The sequence below is a fragment of the Procambarus clarkii genome, chromosome 62 (assembly GCF_040958095.1).
Source record: "Procambarus clarkii isolate CNS0578487 chromosome 62, FALCON_Pclarkii_2.0, whole genome shotgun sequence".
In the NCBI taxonomy this organism is placed as follows: domain Eukaryota; kingdom Metazoa; phylum Arthropoda; class Malacostraca; order Decapoda; family Cambaridae; genus Procambarus; species Procambarus clarkii.
This window is the reverse complement of record NC_091211.1, coordinates 7590845-7609161: the sequence shown is the minus strand read 5'-3', so window position 1 is coordinate 7609161 and position 18317 is coordinate 7590845. Positions and strand designations below refer to the sequence as shown.

The 18317-nt window shown below is 39.5% G+C and overlaps 1 protein-coding gene across 1 annotated transcript in view; it reads left to right on the top strand.

Moving 5' to 3' along the window:
• The window catches only part of LOC138354257 (ankyrin repeat domain-containing protein 61-like), an 85436-nt gene extending 69401 nt beyond the window's left edge, over positions 1 to 16035 (top strand). The window contains exons 9-10 of the mRNA XM_069308167.1: positions 14592 to 14834; positions 15684 to 16035. Of these exons, the coding sequence (XP_069164268.1) occupies positions 14592 to 14637 (46 nt within the window). The 3' untranslated portion in view covers positions 14638 to 14834; positions 15684 to 16035. The remainder of the gene's footprint in view (positions 1 to 14591; positions 14835 to 15683) is intronic.
• The last annotated feature ends 2282 nt before the right edge of the window (positions 16036 to 18317 follow it).

Sequence of the window (18317 nt, the reverse complement as noted above, 5' to 3'; positions counted from 1 at the left end):
TGACATATAGAAGTAAGGTAGGTTACATGGAGTTGATTAGGTAGTACTTAGTTTCCATCTTAAACTGGTTGAGAGAGGTACAATCTTTGACATGATTAGGATGGTCATTCCACATTCTGGGTCCCTTGATTTGTAGAGCATTCCTAGTTTGATTAAGTCATACTCTTGGAATATCAAATAGGTATTTGTTTCTGGTGTGGTGCCCATGAGTTCTGTTACAACCTTCTAAGAAGTGTTGAAGGTCAGGATTGACATTACAATTCAGAGTTTTAAATATATAGAGTACACAAGAGAGGATGTGCAATTACTTAATATCTAATATATTCAGAGATTTGAGTAAGGGTACCGAGTGCTGTCTGGGGCCAGAGTTAGATATTGTTCTAATAGCAGCTTTGTGTTGGGTAATTAGAGGACGTAAATGTTTTTGGGTAGTAGAACCCCAAGCACAAATACTATAGTTGAGATAAGGATAGATGAGAGAGTAATAGAGCGTCACCAGGGCAGGGCGAGGAACATAATATCTGATCTTAGAAAGAATGCCAACAGTTTTAGAAACTTTTTTTGCTATTTAGAATGTGTCCCTGGAAATTCCGCTTGTTATCGATGAGGACACCAAGAAAATTACCATCAGCTTTACTACTGATTTGTATATTGTTTATTCTTAAATTAATTTCATTTGAGGATTTATTACCAAACAAAATATAGAAAGTTTTGTCAGTGTTAAGGGGGAGTTTGTTAGCAGTTAGCCAAAGATGGACTTTATTTAGTTCAGTATTCACAGTGACATTTAGAGCAAGAGGGTCAGAACTGGGGAAAAAGAAAGTTGTGTCATCAGCAAATAAGATTGATTTGAGGTGTTGAGAGGCATTTGGAAGGTCATTAATGTAGATGAGAAAGAGGAGAGGGCCAAGTATGCTGCCCTGTGGAACACCAATGTTTATAGGTAGTGTCGGAGAAATGGAATTATTCACAGAAACATACTGGAGCCTGTCAGTAAGGTAGGACTGAAGGTATTGCTGGGAGTGACCTCTGACTCCATAATAATGTAATTTAAGAAGAAGGTTTTGGTGGTTGACAGTGTCAAAACCCTTACGTAGGTCCACAAAAAAACCAACAGGGAACTCATTTTTTCAAGAGTTGCATGTATCAAGTTAATCATACTAATAAGTGCATCGTTAGTGCTTTTTTGGGTCTGAAGGCATAATGACAAGAGCTTAGTATATTGTGTTTGGCTAGATAAGAGTAAAGCTGCTTGTAGATTAGTTTTTCACATATGTTTGATAAGTTTGGCAGAATTGATACAGGTCTGAAGTTGTTGACATCAGTGAGATCACCACATTTATGGACTGGGGTTACTCTCGCTTTTATTAGAATATCTGGAAAAGTTTGGAGTTCAAGTGACTTGCTGTAGAGCAATGCAATGGCAGGTGCTAAAAATCTGGAGGCTTTCTCGTAGATTGGAGTTGGTATCTCCGCAAGGGCACTAGACATGGTCTTAAGGGAAAGGATTACCTCATTTACATCAGTGGAATTAGCGGGCGTTAGGTACAGAGACTTGTCAGATAGCCCAGAACATTAGTACTGGAAAATAGAATATCATTTGCAAGGGATGACCCAATGTATGAGAAGAACCTATTGAATTTAATAGCAATATCAGAGGCTGAAAGCAGACCATCGTTTTTGGACAGAATTATTGAATTGATATTTAAAATCTTTTTTGATCCCAATATTTGTGAAATTATGCTCCATTTTATCTTGATGTTGCCCTTTGTTTGAGTAAATTTATCTTCGTAGTATTTAATTTTGGCTCTTCTAATTATTTTAGATAGTAATGATGAGTAATTCTTTGAAAGTTCTTTGGAGACGATACCTAACCTATACTTCTTCTCAAGGTCATGTTTTTTTTAATAATAGATTTAAGTATCCCCTTTGTAAGCCAAGGATTGTTTAGCCTTTTAGTTGTGAATTGTCTCGTTAGCATAGGACAGTGGGTGTTATAAAGGCTGAGAGTTTTTTGAAGAAATGATTGCACTGCTAGGTTGATGTCCCCTATGGTACATAATTCGGACTCCTAGTTGATATTAGCTGCAGCACCTATAAAATTGCCTATAGAAGTTTCATTGTGCAGCCAAACGCTTATCTTCCTTGTATCTAGAGGTAGTTTGTGAATGTTGATTAGGAGAAATGTGGGGTAATGGTCTGTAGTGCTCTTGATGAACTTATCCCTGAAGTAAGCGGAGAGGTTATGTGGCTCCAGATGTGAGCTAGAGCTGTGGCAGTACTATCAGTGATTCTAGTAGGTCTAGTGATTGAGGGTATGAGGAAGCAGTACAGTTGAGGAAACTAGCAACAGGAGGGGTTATCAGGCTCGAATAGGTCAATGTTAAAATCCCCCAGAAATAATTAAGTGGTTTTTGTTCAGTCTGTTCTCTAGTATTAGATTTCTAAGGTTAGAGTTAAATTCAGTCACATCAGTGTTAGGAATTCTGTAGACTGCTCCCACAGTCAGGACAGCCTCACTACCCTTGACTCTGAAGCAGGCAAATATATACTCTCCACAAGGGTCTCTAATTTTAAATACTTTTAAGCAAGTTAGTTCTTGGTGGTAGTAAAGAGGAGTACCACCACCTCTTTGTACAGGACCTCTTTGTACAGAACGACAGACAGTGAATAGCTGAGTAGTTAGGTTTGTTGAAGAGTTGAGTAGTATCCTCTTTTAACCACGTTTCAGTAAACACAATAAAAGAGAATTTGTTATCAACTGTTTGAATCAGGGCATTAACATCATCAAAGTGTTTGCTTAGAGATCTTACATTCAAGTTAATTACAGAAACATTGTGATTACATGTTAAAACATTGTTCACATCATGTGTTGTATAATACCTGCAATTTTGATAATTAAAGTGATGATTGTCATAGATACTAGATATGAGGTTTAGGTCTGGGTCTATACTAGTTTGCATAAGAGGACTGTTTGGCAGAAAAAGCAAAAAAGACAATTATAAAAAGATCTAGATATAATAAAAAAGAATATATAAAACTATACACAAAATGAGGTAGGTTGCTTAAAGGTACTTTCAATAGATGGCCAATACAAATCAAATAACAATTAATAATTATATAAAACAAAAACTTACTTACTATAATATTATAATTACCATATAGTTAATTACTTAAGTTACACTAAAACAAAATGAGGTAGATTAGCTAGAGGTACGCTCAGGTAAACTGAATGATAAAGTTTAAACTAGAGGACACAGGCAAAGCCAGTGTTCAAATGGAATAAGGGAGTATGGAGTTTATAAAAAAATATAGTAAAAAACAAGGAAAAAGAGACAATAAGAAGATGATAATTTAAAAAATAAAATTAAAACCTTTTGAATGGAAAGGCAGAGCTATAGTACACATTGGTCGTTAGATGAGACTATAATTTGTATTCTGGTTATTCAGCTGTTATCCCACAGTCATTCTGGAAAGAATTGAGGTATTCTTCAGTGGTTATTACATAGGTTTTTCCAGTGTGAGACTTCCTAGCTATAATGTTTACCATCTCGCACAAAACAATGTTTAATTGCAGGAGAATTTGTGTGGAATCCACGCAGTTTAAATAAGAGATTTTGTCTGAACCTGGTCAGACATTCATTCACATAAACAGTAGATTTATTAGAGACTGCAGCACTGATAAGGTATGACTTGCGGGACCAGCTATCTACTTTCACGCGAATTTTCCTGTTATTTGTACCAGATGATTTGATACCCACTCTATAAGCTGATTTGATGTCGCTTTATTGGATTGAATAACTTATCTTATCCTGCAGTTCCTGGATCACAATGGCAGCATATTCTTCTCCGTCAGTTTCTTGGAGAAAATCACGTGAAGATATAACGACAGAATCGAGTAGTTTATGTTGGTCTGTTTCGACTTCGGTAACAGTGTGTTGCTGTTGTATCTTGTTAAGATGGTTCTCAAACTTTTGTTTCTTCCTGTTTTCTAGTGGTTTCTAGTCTAATGGTTTAAAGTTAGTAACTGTGTTCTTGAGAAAGCTTAATTCTTGTTCGAGGAGGTCGACTTTGGTAGATAGATCTTGATTATTCTTGAGTAAGGCTCCAGCTTCACCCTGCAAAGATAATAATGAATCTTGCAGGTTCATTATTAAGGCCGACTGCTCGATGATTACTGACATTTGGTCTTCATGTACTTGGGTTAATAACTTGAGCCAAGAGTTATCAGCAAAGCGCTTGAAGTCAAAACAAGGGTCGACAGCTCGTTTAAGTTGATCCAAATGGCTACATAATAGTTGCATGGCCCGTGTCGGAGTGAGCGCTCCACCCAGCTGAGATTGTTTGTTATTGTTGACGAGGGGAGAGTCGGTAACCCCCACGGCGGCCACCGATGGGGAAATAACTGAACTAATCATGTTGCTAACCTGGCTAGTTGGGTTATTCCTGATAGGTGTGCTACCTTTCTTAAGAGCCTTACCGGTCTTGTTATACATGGTAGCAGGATAAATGTAGGCAGGAACAATAGGAAAGACTCGTTGATGAGGCAGCAGTGAACGTTGGGTACACCTTCCTCCAGGGAGCAACTGAAGGGAGTTACTGCAAGCTTTGAACTCAGGGCTGGCCAGTTCCCTTTGTCCCAAAGCCAGGTAGTACGAACAGATTTTTCACCTCGATCTGTCGGGATAGCCAGTGTAGTAAAGACCGCCTTGTGGTCTGTAGAACCAACATATCTCAGAGGTCTGCAATGAACAATACTTGCAGGAAGGTCAGTTACGACAGGATCAAGGGATCGAGCCTGACATGTGGATGGGAACGCTCATATAATTTTCATGGTTGAAAACTGCTTAAAGTTCATCAAACTCTCTCTGTATAAGATACTGGTTGAGGTCACCTACAATTATAATGTGCTGACAGTTGTGCTGCATTAGCAAGGAGTCCAGGTTGTCCATCAGGAAGGTGACTGGGGAAGCTCCCTGCCTTTGGGGTCTGTATGAACATCAACACATAAGAGTATTGAGATACCTGAATTTAAACAAATTTTGAAGAACATAATATCAAGATGACCAGGGATGACCACATCAATGGGTTGAGCATGCACATCTTTGCTGATGCACACTGCAACACCCCCTCCTTGAACCTGCCTATCTCGGCACAACCATGAGGTATAACCGGCAATTGTAGCAAAGTTCTCATGGGTCCTGTCATCTAGAAATGTTTCTGCCACAACAACCACATCAGGACGATGAGTGTTTACAAAGCTGTGTGTGAGATCGCCAACATTGGTCATGAAGCCCCTGATGTTGGCAGACAATATGCTGATCGATTGGCTCCTCATGTCTGCAAGTTGTTTGAGAAGGCAGCTGTGTATGGTGGCAGACCTCGTAGCTGCTGTGCTGGTGGAGTGAAAATCTGCTGTGCTGAGTAAGGCACAACGACACTATCAAGGATTGGGTATGGACAAGATGGATGCTGACGAGGAAGAATATGCATCATATCTGAGTATTTCTGTGATTGATCCAAGATAAGGTCTCTAAACATTTGTTCCTGTCTATCCAGAACCCTTTTGGTACGACAAAAGTCCTCTTGATGACATGTTCGGTGGCAGTAATTGCACCTGAGATAATTCCGACAGGTATCAGCTTTATGTCCCCTGCGATTGCATTTAGATCAGGGCCTTACTATGAAGCTGGGAAGTTGACTGCCAGAGCTAAGCCGCTGATTCAGGCGTTGAGACAGGTGCTGAGTGTACTGCTGGTGTTCATGTTGTTCAAGGTCTTGTTGAGGTTGGTGATGCAGTGCCTGATTATGGCTTGGCTTAGGCTGAAGGTGGTAAAGCCGGAGATAATGTTGTTCAGGGCCTTGTTGAGGTTGGGAATGAAGTGCCTGGTTATGTTGTGTTGTGACTGAGGGTGTGGAGACCGAGAACGCTGGGTAGGGAGGATCCGCATTCGCCCACTCCCTCTAGACCAATACTGGCTAGTTGAGTTTTGATTTGGCCCTTATACAGGTACTAGGGGCGCCTATTGATTGACAGCTGTAGATGTCGGTACCAATGTATCTGAATTGGCAGGAGTGGAAGTCACATTGGGTTTTGTATTTAAATTGCTGTGCGTTTCCTCAGTTGGTGTGACAGAAGGTGGTGGTTGCAACAAAGATGTATCTGGAAGACCTGTAGATGGATTTGCAGATTCCGAGTTGCGGGTCAAAGCTTCCTGTGAGGCTTTATGTTGGATAGATTCCCACCAAGCTTTAGCCTCGAAGTTACTAGCAATGTGATTTGCCCTGCAACTGTCAACCTCGGTGCTTTGTGCAGGGCAGCTTGAGTGTGTTGTTGAAACTGTGTTCTGGTTTACACACACTGCCTTGAAGGAGTCAATGAGCCTCAGAATGTCACTCAGAGCCTCCCTATATTGGAGAAACTTCTGGGAGAGTTTGTAAAACTGAACAAAGCAGTCTGTTGATCAGCAGATGTGTCTGCTAGGTAGGAATTAGTCAGGTCTTGCTGCGTTGCAAAGTCAGATGCTGTGACGTACTCCACAGGATCAGCAATCCTCCGCTGGGTCCTGAGATCTGGCACTTGAGCACAGCAAAAGTCAGTGTCTATCTTGCACTGTTTATGACAAATGTTAAAACAATTATCCTCCTTGCACTGAACAAACTCGTTTTTTCCTTGTAGTATAACCACATACACAACAGAAATACTGTGGAAGATATCCAGAGACAGATCTAGGGTTCAAGATCTTAATATGATGCGACATAGCTACTGTTACGTACTCCTAGCAGAATACGTATATAAATTTAAAATAACTTGTTTTGTTCCATTATATCATGCCTGTATATGTACACACATTGTGTTTTTGTAAATTATCGTGTGGTGTGGCAGCGTCAGTGGAGACAGGAGCGCGGTTGCTTTGTACACGTCTAATACCTGTTAGATTCGGGAAGTTGGACCTGTTCAGTTTTGGGAGTTCCAGATGTCACTTTTATTAAGTTTATGTAATTGTTTATTTTCTGTAATTAAACAGGTGGCATTGTACTTATATATTTTGCAAGTAACTATTATATGTAATTTGCATTCTTATGTGTTTTGAGAACAAGTGGTTGTTCAATTAGTTTTAAATATTAAAAAGTCTTTAGTTTCCATTCCTCATCCTGGATGAGGCAGAGGAGGAGAGGATTATGGGTAGCAACAGAGCGAGAGTTCAGTAGCTGAAAGGGACTCGAAGGAATAACATGTGGGAGATAAGTCTGTTTACTTGTTGTTGTGCCATATTTTATTATGTTATAGTGGGATGACAATATTTTTTGGTTTGTTGTATAAGTTAACTTTACCATCTGTGTTTTTATATTATACTGTCTTGAATATATATATTATAAGTTATATGTATAATTCTTCAGTCCTAAGAGAGAAATACTTTTAAGTCTTAGCCTGTTATCATTCATGGGGTTATACTGGTGACCCGCTTTAGAGAGCAGCAGTGGTATCCCTAGACGTAATTAAAGCTTGGCTGCTGTAGGGTCACGAGCCGTAACGAACGATAGGTAACAAGAGTTATGGGGGCCTGTCCGGGATATATTGTTCCTACTTAAACTTAACTGTGCTAATCTAACCTTGCCTTCCTAGGTACCAGTGTGTCAAGTGTCTGTGTGTTTTATAAGAACTATTCCATGTGCCAAGCAAAGCAAGCCTTCCTGTGTGTCAAGTAACAACGTTTCACGATTTTGAGGTAAGTCATCCTATATATTGTTTGTACAGTGAGGCCAAGCGAATTTTCAGTGTGGTGACAATTTTACAGTGAAGTGTAGTGCAGTGCCATTATTTTAATTATTGTTGTGAATCAAGTGCCAAGTGTTAGTAACGATGGAGAGTCAAGTGTCGTCGTTGTTGGCTCACCCAGACTTTGAAGGGATTCAGAGCCTTAAAAAGACTGAGTTAATACAAATGGCAAATCAGTTGGATTTGACCGCCAACAATAGAGTGGTTAAAGCCCAAATATTGAAAGTCATTGTGACACATTTTGTTGAGAATGGGGAGTTAGAGGAAGAAATTCTAGAAGAGTTAAGAGAGGAGTCGAGTGATCAGATGACGTTAAAGCGTCTTGAGTTAGAAGCGCAAATAGCATATGCTAAGCTTGATGCTCAAATGGAACAGAAAAGGTTAGAGGCTGAAGCTCGTCAAAGAGAGATTGAAGCTCAACAGAGACAGCAAATATTAGAGGCTGAAGCTCAGCAAAGGGAGCTTGAGACTAGACGTTTAGAGGTTATGGCACAGTTGCAACTAGAAGCCACAAAGAAGCAACAATTAGAGATTCAACAACAAATGGCTGACACTAACTTCAGGCTTGAAACACAGCGTATGGCAGCTGGGCATGGAAATACTAGTAATGTTTCAATAAATAGTGATAATAATCCCATCAGGATGAATAAGTATATAGAGTTACCCAAGTTCAATGAGGAGGATCCTGAGGTTTTCTTTGCCCATTTTTATAAAATTGCCATCAGTATGAACTGGCCAAGGGATCAGTGGGTAGCCATTATGCAGTCTCAATTTAAGGGGCGTAGTCAGGAGGTTTTTACATCCCTACCTGACGCTCATAGCTTTGATTATGAATTTGTAAAGAAAAGCATCTTAAATGCGTATCAGTTAAATCCAGAGGCACACAGGCAGAAGTTTCGGAACCTAAGGAGGGTTAGTGATCAGACAATAGCAGATTTTACTCGTCAGAAGACGAATTTTTGCAACAGATGGTTAAAGTCACTTTCAGTCACTGACTTTGATGCTCTAAAGAATCTTCTTATCATGGAAGAAGTATTGTCATGTCTCCCAGACAAGTTGTCTACTTTTATGGCAGAACAAAAGAATGTAACAGACATTTATGAGCTGTCAAAGCTCGCGGATGAGCATGAGTTGTTGACTAAGGCCCAGTTTACGGCCACTTCACCTAAGTCTAGTCGTAGAGTAAATTATAATGCTCACCGAACTCCTTATCAGAATCCATCCAGTCCTAGTGCTCCAGTTACTCCCATGAGCTCTTCTCTTACAAAACCTAATCCTGCTACTTCCTTGTCAGGAATGTCAAATAATAATGTTATTTCTAAACCTACAGTTGGTTCTACCAGTGTGTCCACTGTAAGGTCTTGTTCCCATTGTAAGAGAAAAGGCCATGGAATTAATTCCTGTTTTATATTGCACCCTGAGTTACGACCAACTGGTCTCATTTATTGCAGAGGTGTGCAAAATAAATTTACTAATAAACATGTAACTGTAAACCCAAATTGGGTGAAACAGTATTCCCCATATATGTCTTCAGGTGAAGTTTTGTGTATTAATGGGAAGTGGAAGCCAGTGGTTATTCTTCGTGATACAGGTGCTTCCCAAACCATAATTTCATCCAGTATTCTTTCTGATGTTGAAAAGAGAGAGACAGGAAAGTTTGTTGTTCTTCAGAGTGTTGCAGGATGTAAAACTGTACCTCTAATAGACATTAATTTCAGATCCACCATTACACCAAGTTTATGCACTGTGGGTGTTAGTACACAGTTGCCCATCCCAGGTGTGGATGTTATATTGGGTAATGATGTGGCCATAAATCATGTTGTGGGTGAGATTGATCCCCGTTTGTGTAAACAGCCAGTTGCAGACCATGTTTATTCTGCCTGTGCTGAAGTTAGTTCTATGGATGAACAACCTGTTGTAGAAGATGGTTTTGTCCATTCTACCTGTGCTGATGTCAGTACTATTATAAATCCAGTTGTCAGTTCTGATGTTGTTACTCAAGCATTTGTTCCAGTAACCAGTACCCCTTCAGTGGAGAAGTGGGATGTGGTTGTTCCAAATTCCTGTGTGGCCGATTTAGTTGTTGAGAGTAAGCCTGATACTATGACTCTGCTTTATTCCAATAAATTGGGAAAGGATGTCCATGTACCATTGTCTTGCCCGCTCACTACGAACGTTGTGCCAGGAGTTGAGAGAAACTTAAAAGCCACGACTCTGTATTCCAGCCAAGTGAATGGTTTAGGACAAGATGTCGGGTTGGCAGAAGTATTCCCGCTCACTCTAAGTTTAGAATCAGTTGTCGAGAGTAAGTCTGTTATAGAGGCCCCGCCTCACCCTAGTCAAGGTGATATAATAGGGGAGGAGGTCAAACTACCTGTTACTTGCCCGCTCGTTTCAGATTCCCTTAATTTAAGTGCATTGAGTAGAACTGACCCTAAGATTTCAGAGAGATGCAAGGAGACTGTACTGTAGATCCAGTTTTGGAGAGTGTGGGAAAGCAGCCAGAGGATCAGCTTCTGTTGAGTAGATGGAGACCCATTGAGCCTCCCTCTTCAGTTGTCTGTGAGGATGCGACCCAGCTTGGTAGTGATATTATTGATTGTGAGCAGACAGTACTCCAAGCAGCTCCAGAAGTCATGGGAGGAAATTTAGGTAAAATCATTGAGAGTGGTAAAATAGCATTTGGATCTAAGTTGCGGAGTTGTGATTCTTATTCCATGTGGAGTAAGTATTTCTCATTGGGTACATTGAGTCAGAGTGTGTGTAGGATGTTGAAATCTACTTTTATTCTGCAGGAGCCATTTTCTTGTGAAGTGATGGACTGTGGGGCATCTTTGTCAAGCCTTGTGGTTGAGCAGAGAGAGTTTACTCAAGTAGGTTGTGCACCCAGCAGTTCTGAGGAAGTGATGAGTTATGCTAGAGCAGTGTCTCTATATTCAGATCCAGTTAATTTTGATGCACGAGTGATAAAAGTGTATGTTCCACTCAAGTGTGGTGTTGACTTTCAGAGTCATATTGGAGTTGACTTTCAGAGTCATATTGTGGGTGAAGGATTAAATCATACTGAGGAGCAGATGTTTGAGGCTCCAGGTGTGTATTTCAAGTTGGGGGAAAAGGTTATCCTACCTAGAGTTAATCATTGTGAAGGGTTTCAGATTGTCCTTGGGCGTTTCCCAGGTAATCTGCTGTTCATCTTCAAGATGTTAAGACCCTTAAACCTCTTGGTTGATTGGTTGTCATCAGACGTAAATCACTTGGGAAGTGATGGTGAGGGTTGTCAAGTTTTCGGTATGTTAGTCTTTTGGCAGACTAGACGGTTGATGATAGTGTGTGTTGTGTTCAAGTTCACCATCAGAGGGTGTGAACTTGTCTTCGGAGTTCTAATTGAGATATGGTGCCTAGGCATATGCCTGTTTTCTTTCGCTGATCGTTATGACAGAGTTATGAGGCAATTGATTTCTATGTTCCTTATGGATCATCTGAGTCAGTTCGATCAGGTAGTCTTTGCACTTATCTTGGGTTGTATTTCTTGGTTTGAAGGTCAACGGTTTGCTAAGTCGGTGTCTTGTGTTTCGGAAGGTTCTATGAATGGGAAAGTCTTATGCATAATTGTGAGGTTTAATGCTAATTTCTCTAATTTTAGTATACATTGGGCGAGAGTATGTGTTCCACAGAGGATCCAGAGTGATGAAGAGCAGATGTCTGTGTCAGAGCATACCCAGGAGAAGTCCCCAATCTACTCACCATCCAGTCAGCTTCACTTAAGCAGTTCAGCTCCAGAAAAAGGGAGTAATGGAAAATGGAGTCTGTTTTGGAAAAATTCACCATGTGGAAAAGGAATCACATGGAAATACGGGACTGATCTTAGAGAAATAGTAGAAACAGATAGGAAGATAAATCGCCGTGATAACTGTGAAAGCAGCTACCTTTATTGACAATTCTATTCATGCTACTAATGATAATGTTGTAGATTGGAGTGTGAAATATGATCTGAAACAAAGTGAAATAAATGAGATAGTACCTTGGAGAGATAAATTTGCATACGCCAGCGACACATATGTAGAACATAGTCTTAAGACTGAAATTTCTGAGTTTCCTGTAAGACTATATTTGGAGTGTCTTCATTTTTGTCCAGAGATGTGTTCTTATTACTTTTACATGGTTGGTGTAATTAATACCATAAATCTCAAGTGTCATAAATTTTACTTTGAAAAAATGCCATTGATCTTCAATCTATTGCATTTTTTTTTCTTGGAGGTGGAAGTGTTACGTACTCCTAGCAGAATTCGTATATAAATTTAAAATAACTTGTTTTGTTCCATTATATCATGCCTGTATATGTACACACATTGTGTTTTTGTAAATTATCGTGTGGTGTGGCAGCGTCAGTGGAGACAGGAGCGCGGTTGCTTTGCACACGTCTAATACCTGTTAGATTCGGGAAGTTGGACCTGTTCAGTTTTGGGAGTTCCAGATGTCACTTTTATTAAGTTTATGTAATTGTTTATTTTCTGTAATTAAACAGGTGGCATTGTACTTATATATTTTGCAAGTAACTATTATATGTAATTTGCATTCTTATGTGTTTTGAGAACAAGTGGTTGTTCAATTAGTTTTAAATATTAAAAAGTCTTTAGTTTCCATTCCTCATCCTGGATGAGGCAGAGGAGGAGAGGATTATGGGTAGCGACAGAGCGAGAGTTCAGTAGCTGAAAGGGACTCGAAGGAATAACATGTGGGAGGTAAGTCTGTTTACTTGTTGTTGTGCCATATTTTATTATGTTATAGTGGGATGACAATATTTTTTGGTTTGTTGTATAAGTTAACTTTACCATCTGTGTTTTTATATTATACTGTCTTGAATATATATATTATAAGTTATATGTATAATTCTTCAGTCCTAAGGGAGAAATACTTTTAAGTCTTAGCCTGTTATCATTCATGGGGTTATACTGGTGACCCGCTTTAGAGAGCAGCAGTGGTATCCCTAGACGTAATTAAAGCTTGGCTGCTGTAGGGTCACGAGCCGTAACGAACGATAGGTAACAGCTACGCCCAGAAAAAAAGTCACTCTAGGCAAGCAAAGTTAGGTACCACAGACGACAGAGAGAGACGCTAGTCAGCTAACCTGACCGTTGGGACTCGTTGGCGGGGAAAAGGGGGAAAGAGGATGCGGGTGGCGGTATTAAGTTCCCACGGTAAACACGCAACACAAATTTACTAAAATGACGAAGGTTACACGTCTTTAGCTGTCGATAGTCTATCCACAACGATCATTGAATATTCACACTCGTCACACGCAAAGCTCAGACTCCAGGAGCTGATGAACACTACAAATTAAAAAACAAACAAACAGAAGCACCAAGAGCGACACAACCTCCCCTCCCAAGTCAACTGCAAAGTCTCTCTTCTCTCTCCTTCTCTCTCTCTCTCTCTCTCTCTCTCTCTCTCTCTCTCTCTCTCTCTCTCTCTCTCTCTCTCTCTCTCTCTCTCTCTCTCTCTCTCTCTCTCTCTCTCTCTCTCTCTCTCTCTCTCTCTCTCTCTCTCTCTCTATCTCTCTCTCTCTCTTTATCTCTCTCTCTCTCTCTCTCTCTCTCTCTCTCTCTCTCTCTCTCTCTCTCTCTCTCTCTCTCTCTCTCTCTCTCTCTCTCTCTCTCTCTCTCTCTCTCTCTCTCTCTCTCTCTCTCTCTTCTTCTTTCACTCTTCTTTCTCTCTCTCTTCTTCTTTCACTCTTCTTTCTCTCTCTCTTCTTCTTTCACTCTTCTTTCTCTCTCTCTTCTTCTTTTCTCCCTCTTTCCTTCTCTCTCTCCTCTCTTCTCTCTTTCTTCTTCTTTTCTCCCACTCTCCTTCTCTCTTCTCTTTCTCCCATCTCTCTCTAAACTCTGAGTCTCTCTCTCTTCTCTCGTATCTCTCATTCTCTGTCTCTCTGTCTCTCTCTCTCTCTCTCTCTCTCTCTCTCTCTCTCTCTCTCTCTCTCTCTCTCTCTCTCTCTCTCTCTCTCTCTCTCTCTCTCTCTCTCTCTCTCTCTCTCTCTCTCTCTCTCTCCTTTCTCTCTCTCCTCTGTCTTCTCACATTAGCGTCGATGACTTCACACTGCCAACCCTCCTGTTTTGATTAGCTTAACAGAGATGGTTCACCTTAGGCACTTCCTGCCACGCTCACGCCTGCTTGGTATATTCATGGTGAATATGGTTGAGTCTTTATACAGTGAAGCGTTTACTGACAGGAGAAGAGGCGAGGGTGTTCCTATGGCGCCTTGAAACAGGCTGCTCCGGGAAGATGGGACTTGACAGCCTGGGATTCTCATCTTGGAAAAGAAAAACAATGATTTCTAACCTCCGCTGCCTTGCTGCTATACCCACTTTTAGGAAAGGCTTCAGGAGTTAACCTCGAAAAAAATCAGGAGTTGGAGCCTTTAAGTCAGTTCGTTGTTGACTTCAATCTTGTTCTGGTAGCTCCTGCGATGGCGCTAGAAACAATCGTATTCTTGGTTTCATACTGCCATACTCATCATATACAGCTCTCAATCATCTTTATCTGAATCATACTTTAGGACATCCTGTAAGGTCTTGATGCTAGTGTAATCCTCTTGAAAGTGCACCGAATGAGCCCATTATGGAGTTACTCTTAAGTTTACTCAGTGCTGCATCTATCAGGAATCTCTTGGAAAACGGTTATATATCAAAATGTGGATGTACCTGTCACAAAAGCATATTTACCAGAGTTACTATACTCTGGTGAAAGGTAAAATTAGCAATAATAACACTTCCCAGGAAAACCAATGGTTACATAACATATTTATTCTCTCCAGAACTGAAAACTGCACAGAAATGGTGTGTCTGAAGAACTGCAGTTAGAACAATACTGGCAATACTGTTCCAAACTGCCCCACGACCACTACCAATGGCCCAGTCACTACCGTCCACCACGACACCACTCGCCCCCACCACCACCACTGCAAGCACCACCATAATTCCAAACACCATCACCACAAACGCCCCTTCCATCCATCAAGTAACGAACATGACCAACGTCAACAAAACGATTCTCTGAGGTATGTTAAACTTTTTCATTTATTTCGTTCGTTGGAAATATATTTACTGAGGTGTAATTCTCATCCCAGTAAAGATGAGGAAAGTGAAGAAGGTCAAAGTAAAGTGAGCTGTATTGAATATAGCTGTATTTGTATTCTGTATTTAATACAGAATAAAGATTAAGGTGTGCAAAGGTAAAATTGTAAAATTAATATGGAGTAAAATAAACACGATGATTAGTGGGAAAGAAAAACAGGATAAAGTATAGAGGAGAAAATGGGAAATGAATAATTCGGAAATGGTACTATGAAAAACCGGTCGCAGTGCCCCAGAAAATTTTTAATATTATAATTAGGAGTATTTCATGATGTTAAAAAGTCCATTAATTTGTTCACATTTACAACAAAGTATGACTAACTTTATCGGTTGCATCCCTGTGTTTGTCTTCGTGCTTTTATCTCCCACATCTAGACTACCTTTTCTTTTATCTCCCACATCTAAGTTATCTTTTCTTTTATCTCCCACATCTAGACTGCCTTTTCTTTTATCTCCCACATCTAAGTTATCTTTTCTTTTATCTCCCACATCTACACTACCTTTTCTTTCATCTCCCACATCTACACTACCTTTTCTTTTAACTCCCACATCTACACTACCTTTTCTTTTATCTCCCACATCTACACTACCTTTTCTTTTATCTCCCACATCTACACTACTTTTTCTTTTATCTCCCACATCTACACTACTTTTTCTTTTATCTCCCACATCTACACTACTTTTTCTTTTATCTCCCACATATTGACTACCATTTCAACTTTTTCTGAATCAGTCATCTGCGTTATTTTTCATGCAGTTCTTGTACTTGGCAGGGCGGTGGCGGTGTTGTGGTGACGGCAGAGCAAGAGGTCATCCAGGCCAAGTCTTGCTGCAACACCACGTTGACTGCTGAAGACTACTGCACCATATGAAGAAGTGATGATCCAAACATTACGTTCATCATTGATAATACTTCATAATTTTCGTTCGTGATTATTCTCCTTTAAACAACAGCAGACCAAAAAATAACTATAACATTTACAAATTAATTACCTCACCCACAATCAAAGGCATGTCATGAAAATATTAAACAAACATTATTAAATAAAAATTGACTTCATTATCTGTGGTAAAATAAGAGATAGAAAATATCACTTAGATATATCAATAAAAGTTGAAATTTCATTGTTTTTTTTATTAAAGCGATTATTTAATGTTAAAAAGTAAACAGTAAAATTAAAATATATAGCCATTGTAAATTATCTATTATATAATTTCATAATTTTCTAAGCAAAACTCAAATCACATTCAAGTTCTTAGTTTTACAGACAACACACCAGACATAAACATGTGTATACGCTGACGAGTCACCTGTTTACTGAAGACATTAGCATACCAGTAATATGAACATATTAGTATACACAGACACCTGTGTATACATGGAATTATAATGATTAAGATATATAATGGATAAACAACTATAAATCATAAAGTATTCAAAATTCCCAGAATATTTCTGATCTATATATATCCAAGACACAAGAGAGCTTGAAAATGATCGGAATATATGAGACATCAACATGTAAACTCGGTTGGTAGGTGAGTGTCGCCAATTTTTTGGCAGTAAATGCATGAGAAAAAACGAAAGGTGAAGGATCCAACAGATACAAAAATGCAACAGAGGCAAAAAAGCAACAGATACAACGAAAGCAGTAGATGCAAACAAATAGAAGACAAAAAATCAAATACAAAGAAGAAGAAGCCCCCCCAAAAAAAAAGGTGCAAAAAAAGAACCAACCGATTCAAAAAACAATAAATGCAAAAAAACCAAAAGATGTATTATAACAACGGATGCGAGAAACCAACAGATGCGAGAATCTAAAATATGGAAGAAACCAACAGATGCAAAGAACGAAGAGATGCAGGAAACCAACCATCGCAATCAACCAACAAATGCAAAAATTCAATAGCTGAAAGGAACCAACATATCCAAAGAACCAACCCGTGCAAAAGTCAACAGATGCAATAAACCTTCAGATTTAATAAACCAATAGATGCAAGGAACCAAAAGCTTTAAGGAACCAACAGATCCAAAGAACTAATAGATGCAATAAACCAACAACAATCGTCGTGCTGAAAAAATAATTGGAATAAATTTGCAATCTTAAATTGTGTATCAGTTGCCTATTTCACAATATTATCTTCCATTTGCTATCCATGTCTTACGTCAAAACTAAATAATGGAAAACCTTCTTTATGAATCAGACAAGTCAATGAAATGAAACCAATATAATATTTAATGTTAATAAATGTTTTATGTCTGAATAGGCCCTCCATGACAGCTGTCATGTGTTGTGGTTAGCCTTGTGGGGTCCTGGGTCTTGTATGGTGGTTGGCCTTTTGTGGTGGTGGGCCTTGTGGAGTCCTGGGTCTTGTATGGTTTTGGGTATTTTATGGTATTGGGCCCCTGTGGGGTGCTGAGTCTTGTATAGTGTCCTGTCACAACATCCCACAGCATCGCTGGTAGCATAAACCTTCTCATAAATCATCAAAAACCCACTTGGCTTTTCTGGAGCATACATATATACATGTCACCACTTTTTATACAACATATCCACAACTATTTTACTTAAACTAACAACAACACAAGTCCAGCAGCTAGCTGTCACTAGGCTGCAATCATCTAATAACAGTGGTACACTGGTCAACTGAGAACATGAACATGGTGGGTAGTGACATATTGTACCCAGAGTGGAGTAAAATCTCAGTACGGACATCAATAACACAAATCAAAGCCCTCTCCTGCCTGCAAAAAATAAGTCCCCTCAGGACTGAGAAATGACAGAGTCTAAACTTGCCTTCAGAAAACCAACTCAAAGTCCCAACTGAACTACCATAGGGCAAAGTCTAGACTCTTCCTAAAATCGCCGCATTTCAGTTCACAATGACCGGAAAAGGGACAAATTCTATTACTCTACGAAAGTACAAGACTATAAATACTTGACCAAAAAGTAAAGTCAATTACAGGTCTTCCAAACGTAGGATTTACAATGTCTAGTAATGTAACAGAGTCAGAATTTCCTTTCAACTGTTTTAGTCCCCCCAGACCAGGAACTAGACTAAGTCCAACATGAGGAAATTCAGCTATATCCATATTCCAGGAAAAGTTGACTAAGTTCCAAAAAAGTGAATTTTTTCATAATTTTCACAAGCCATGAATATTAGGCAAACTCCACACCGGAGTCTAAATCCAACAAACAATAAACGGACCAAGTACCCACACACGCACACAGTGAGTAATATAAGTCACCTATCACAGTTACAAAAATGTACTAATGAAAAACATTATGTATACTGATCCTCACAGAAACCTTCGTACATAAAGTAAGAAATAAAATTAATAATTATATGCACTACCATGGAGCACACACATAACCTGTGTGTCCTCCTTTACCACCCAGAGACCA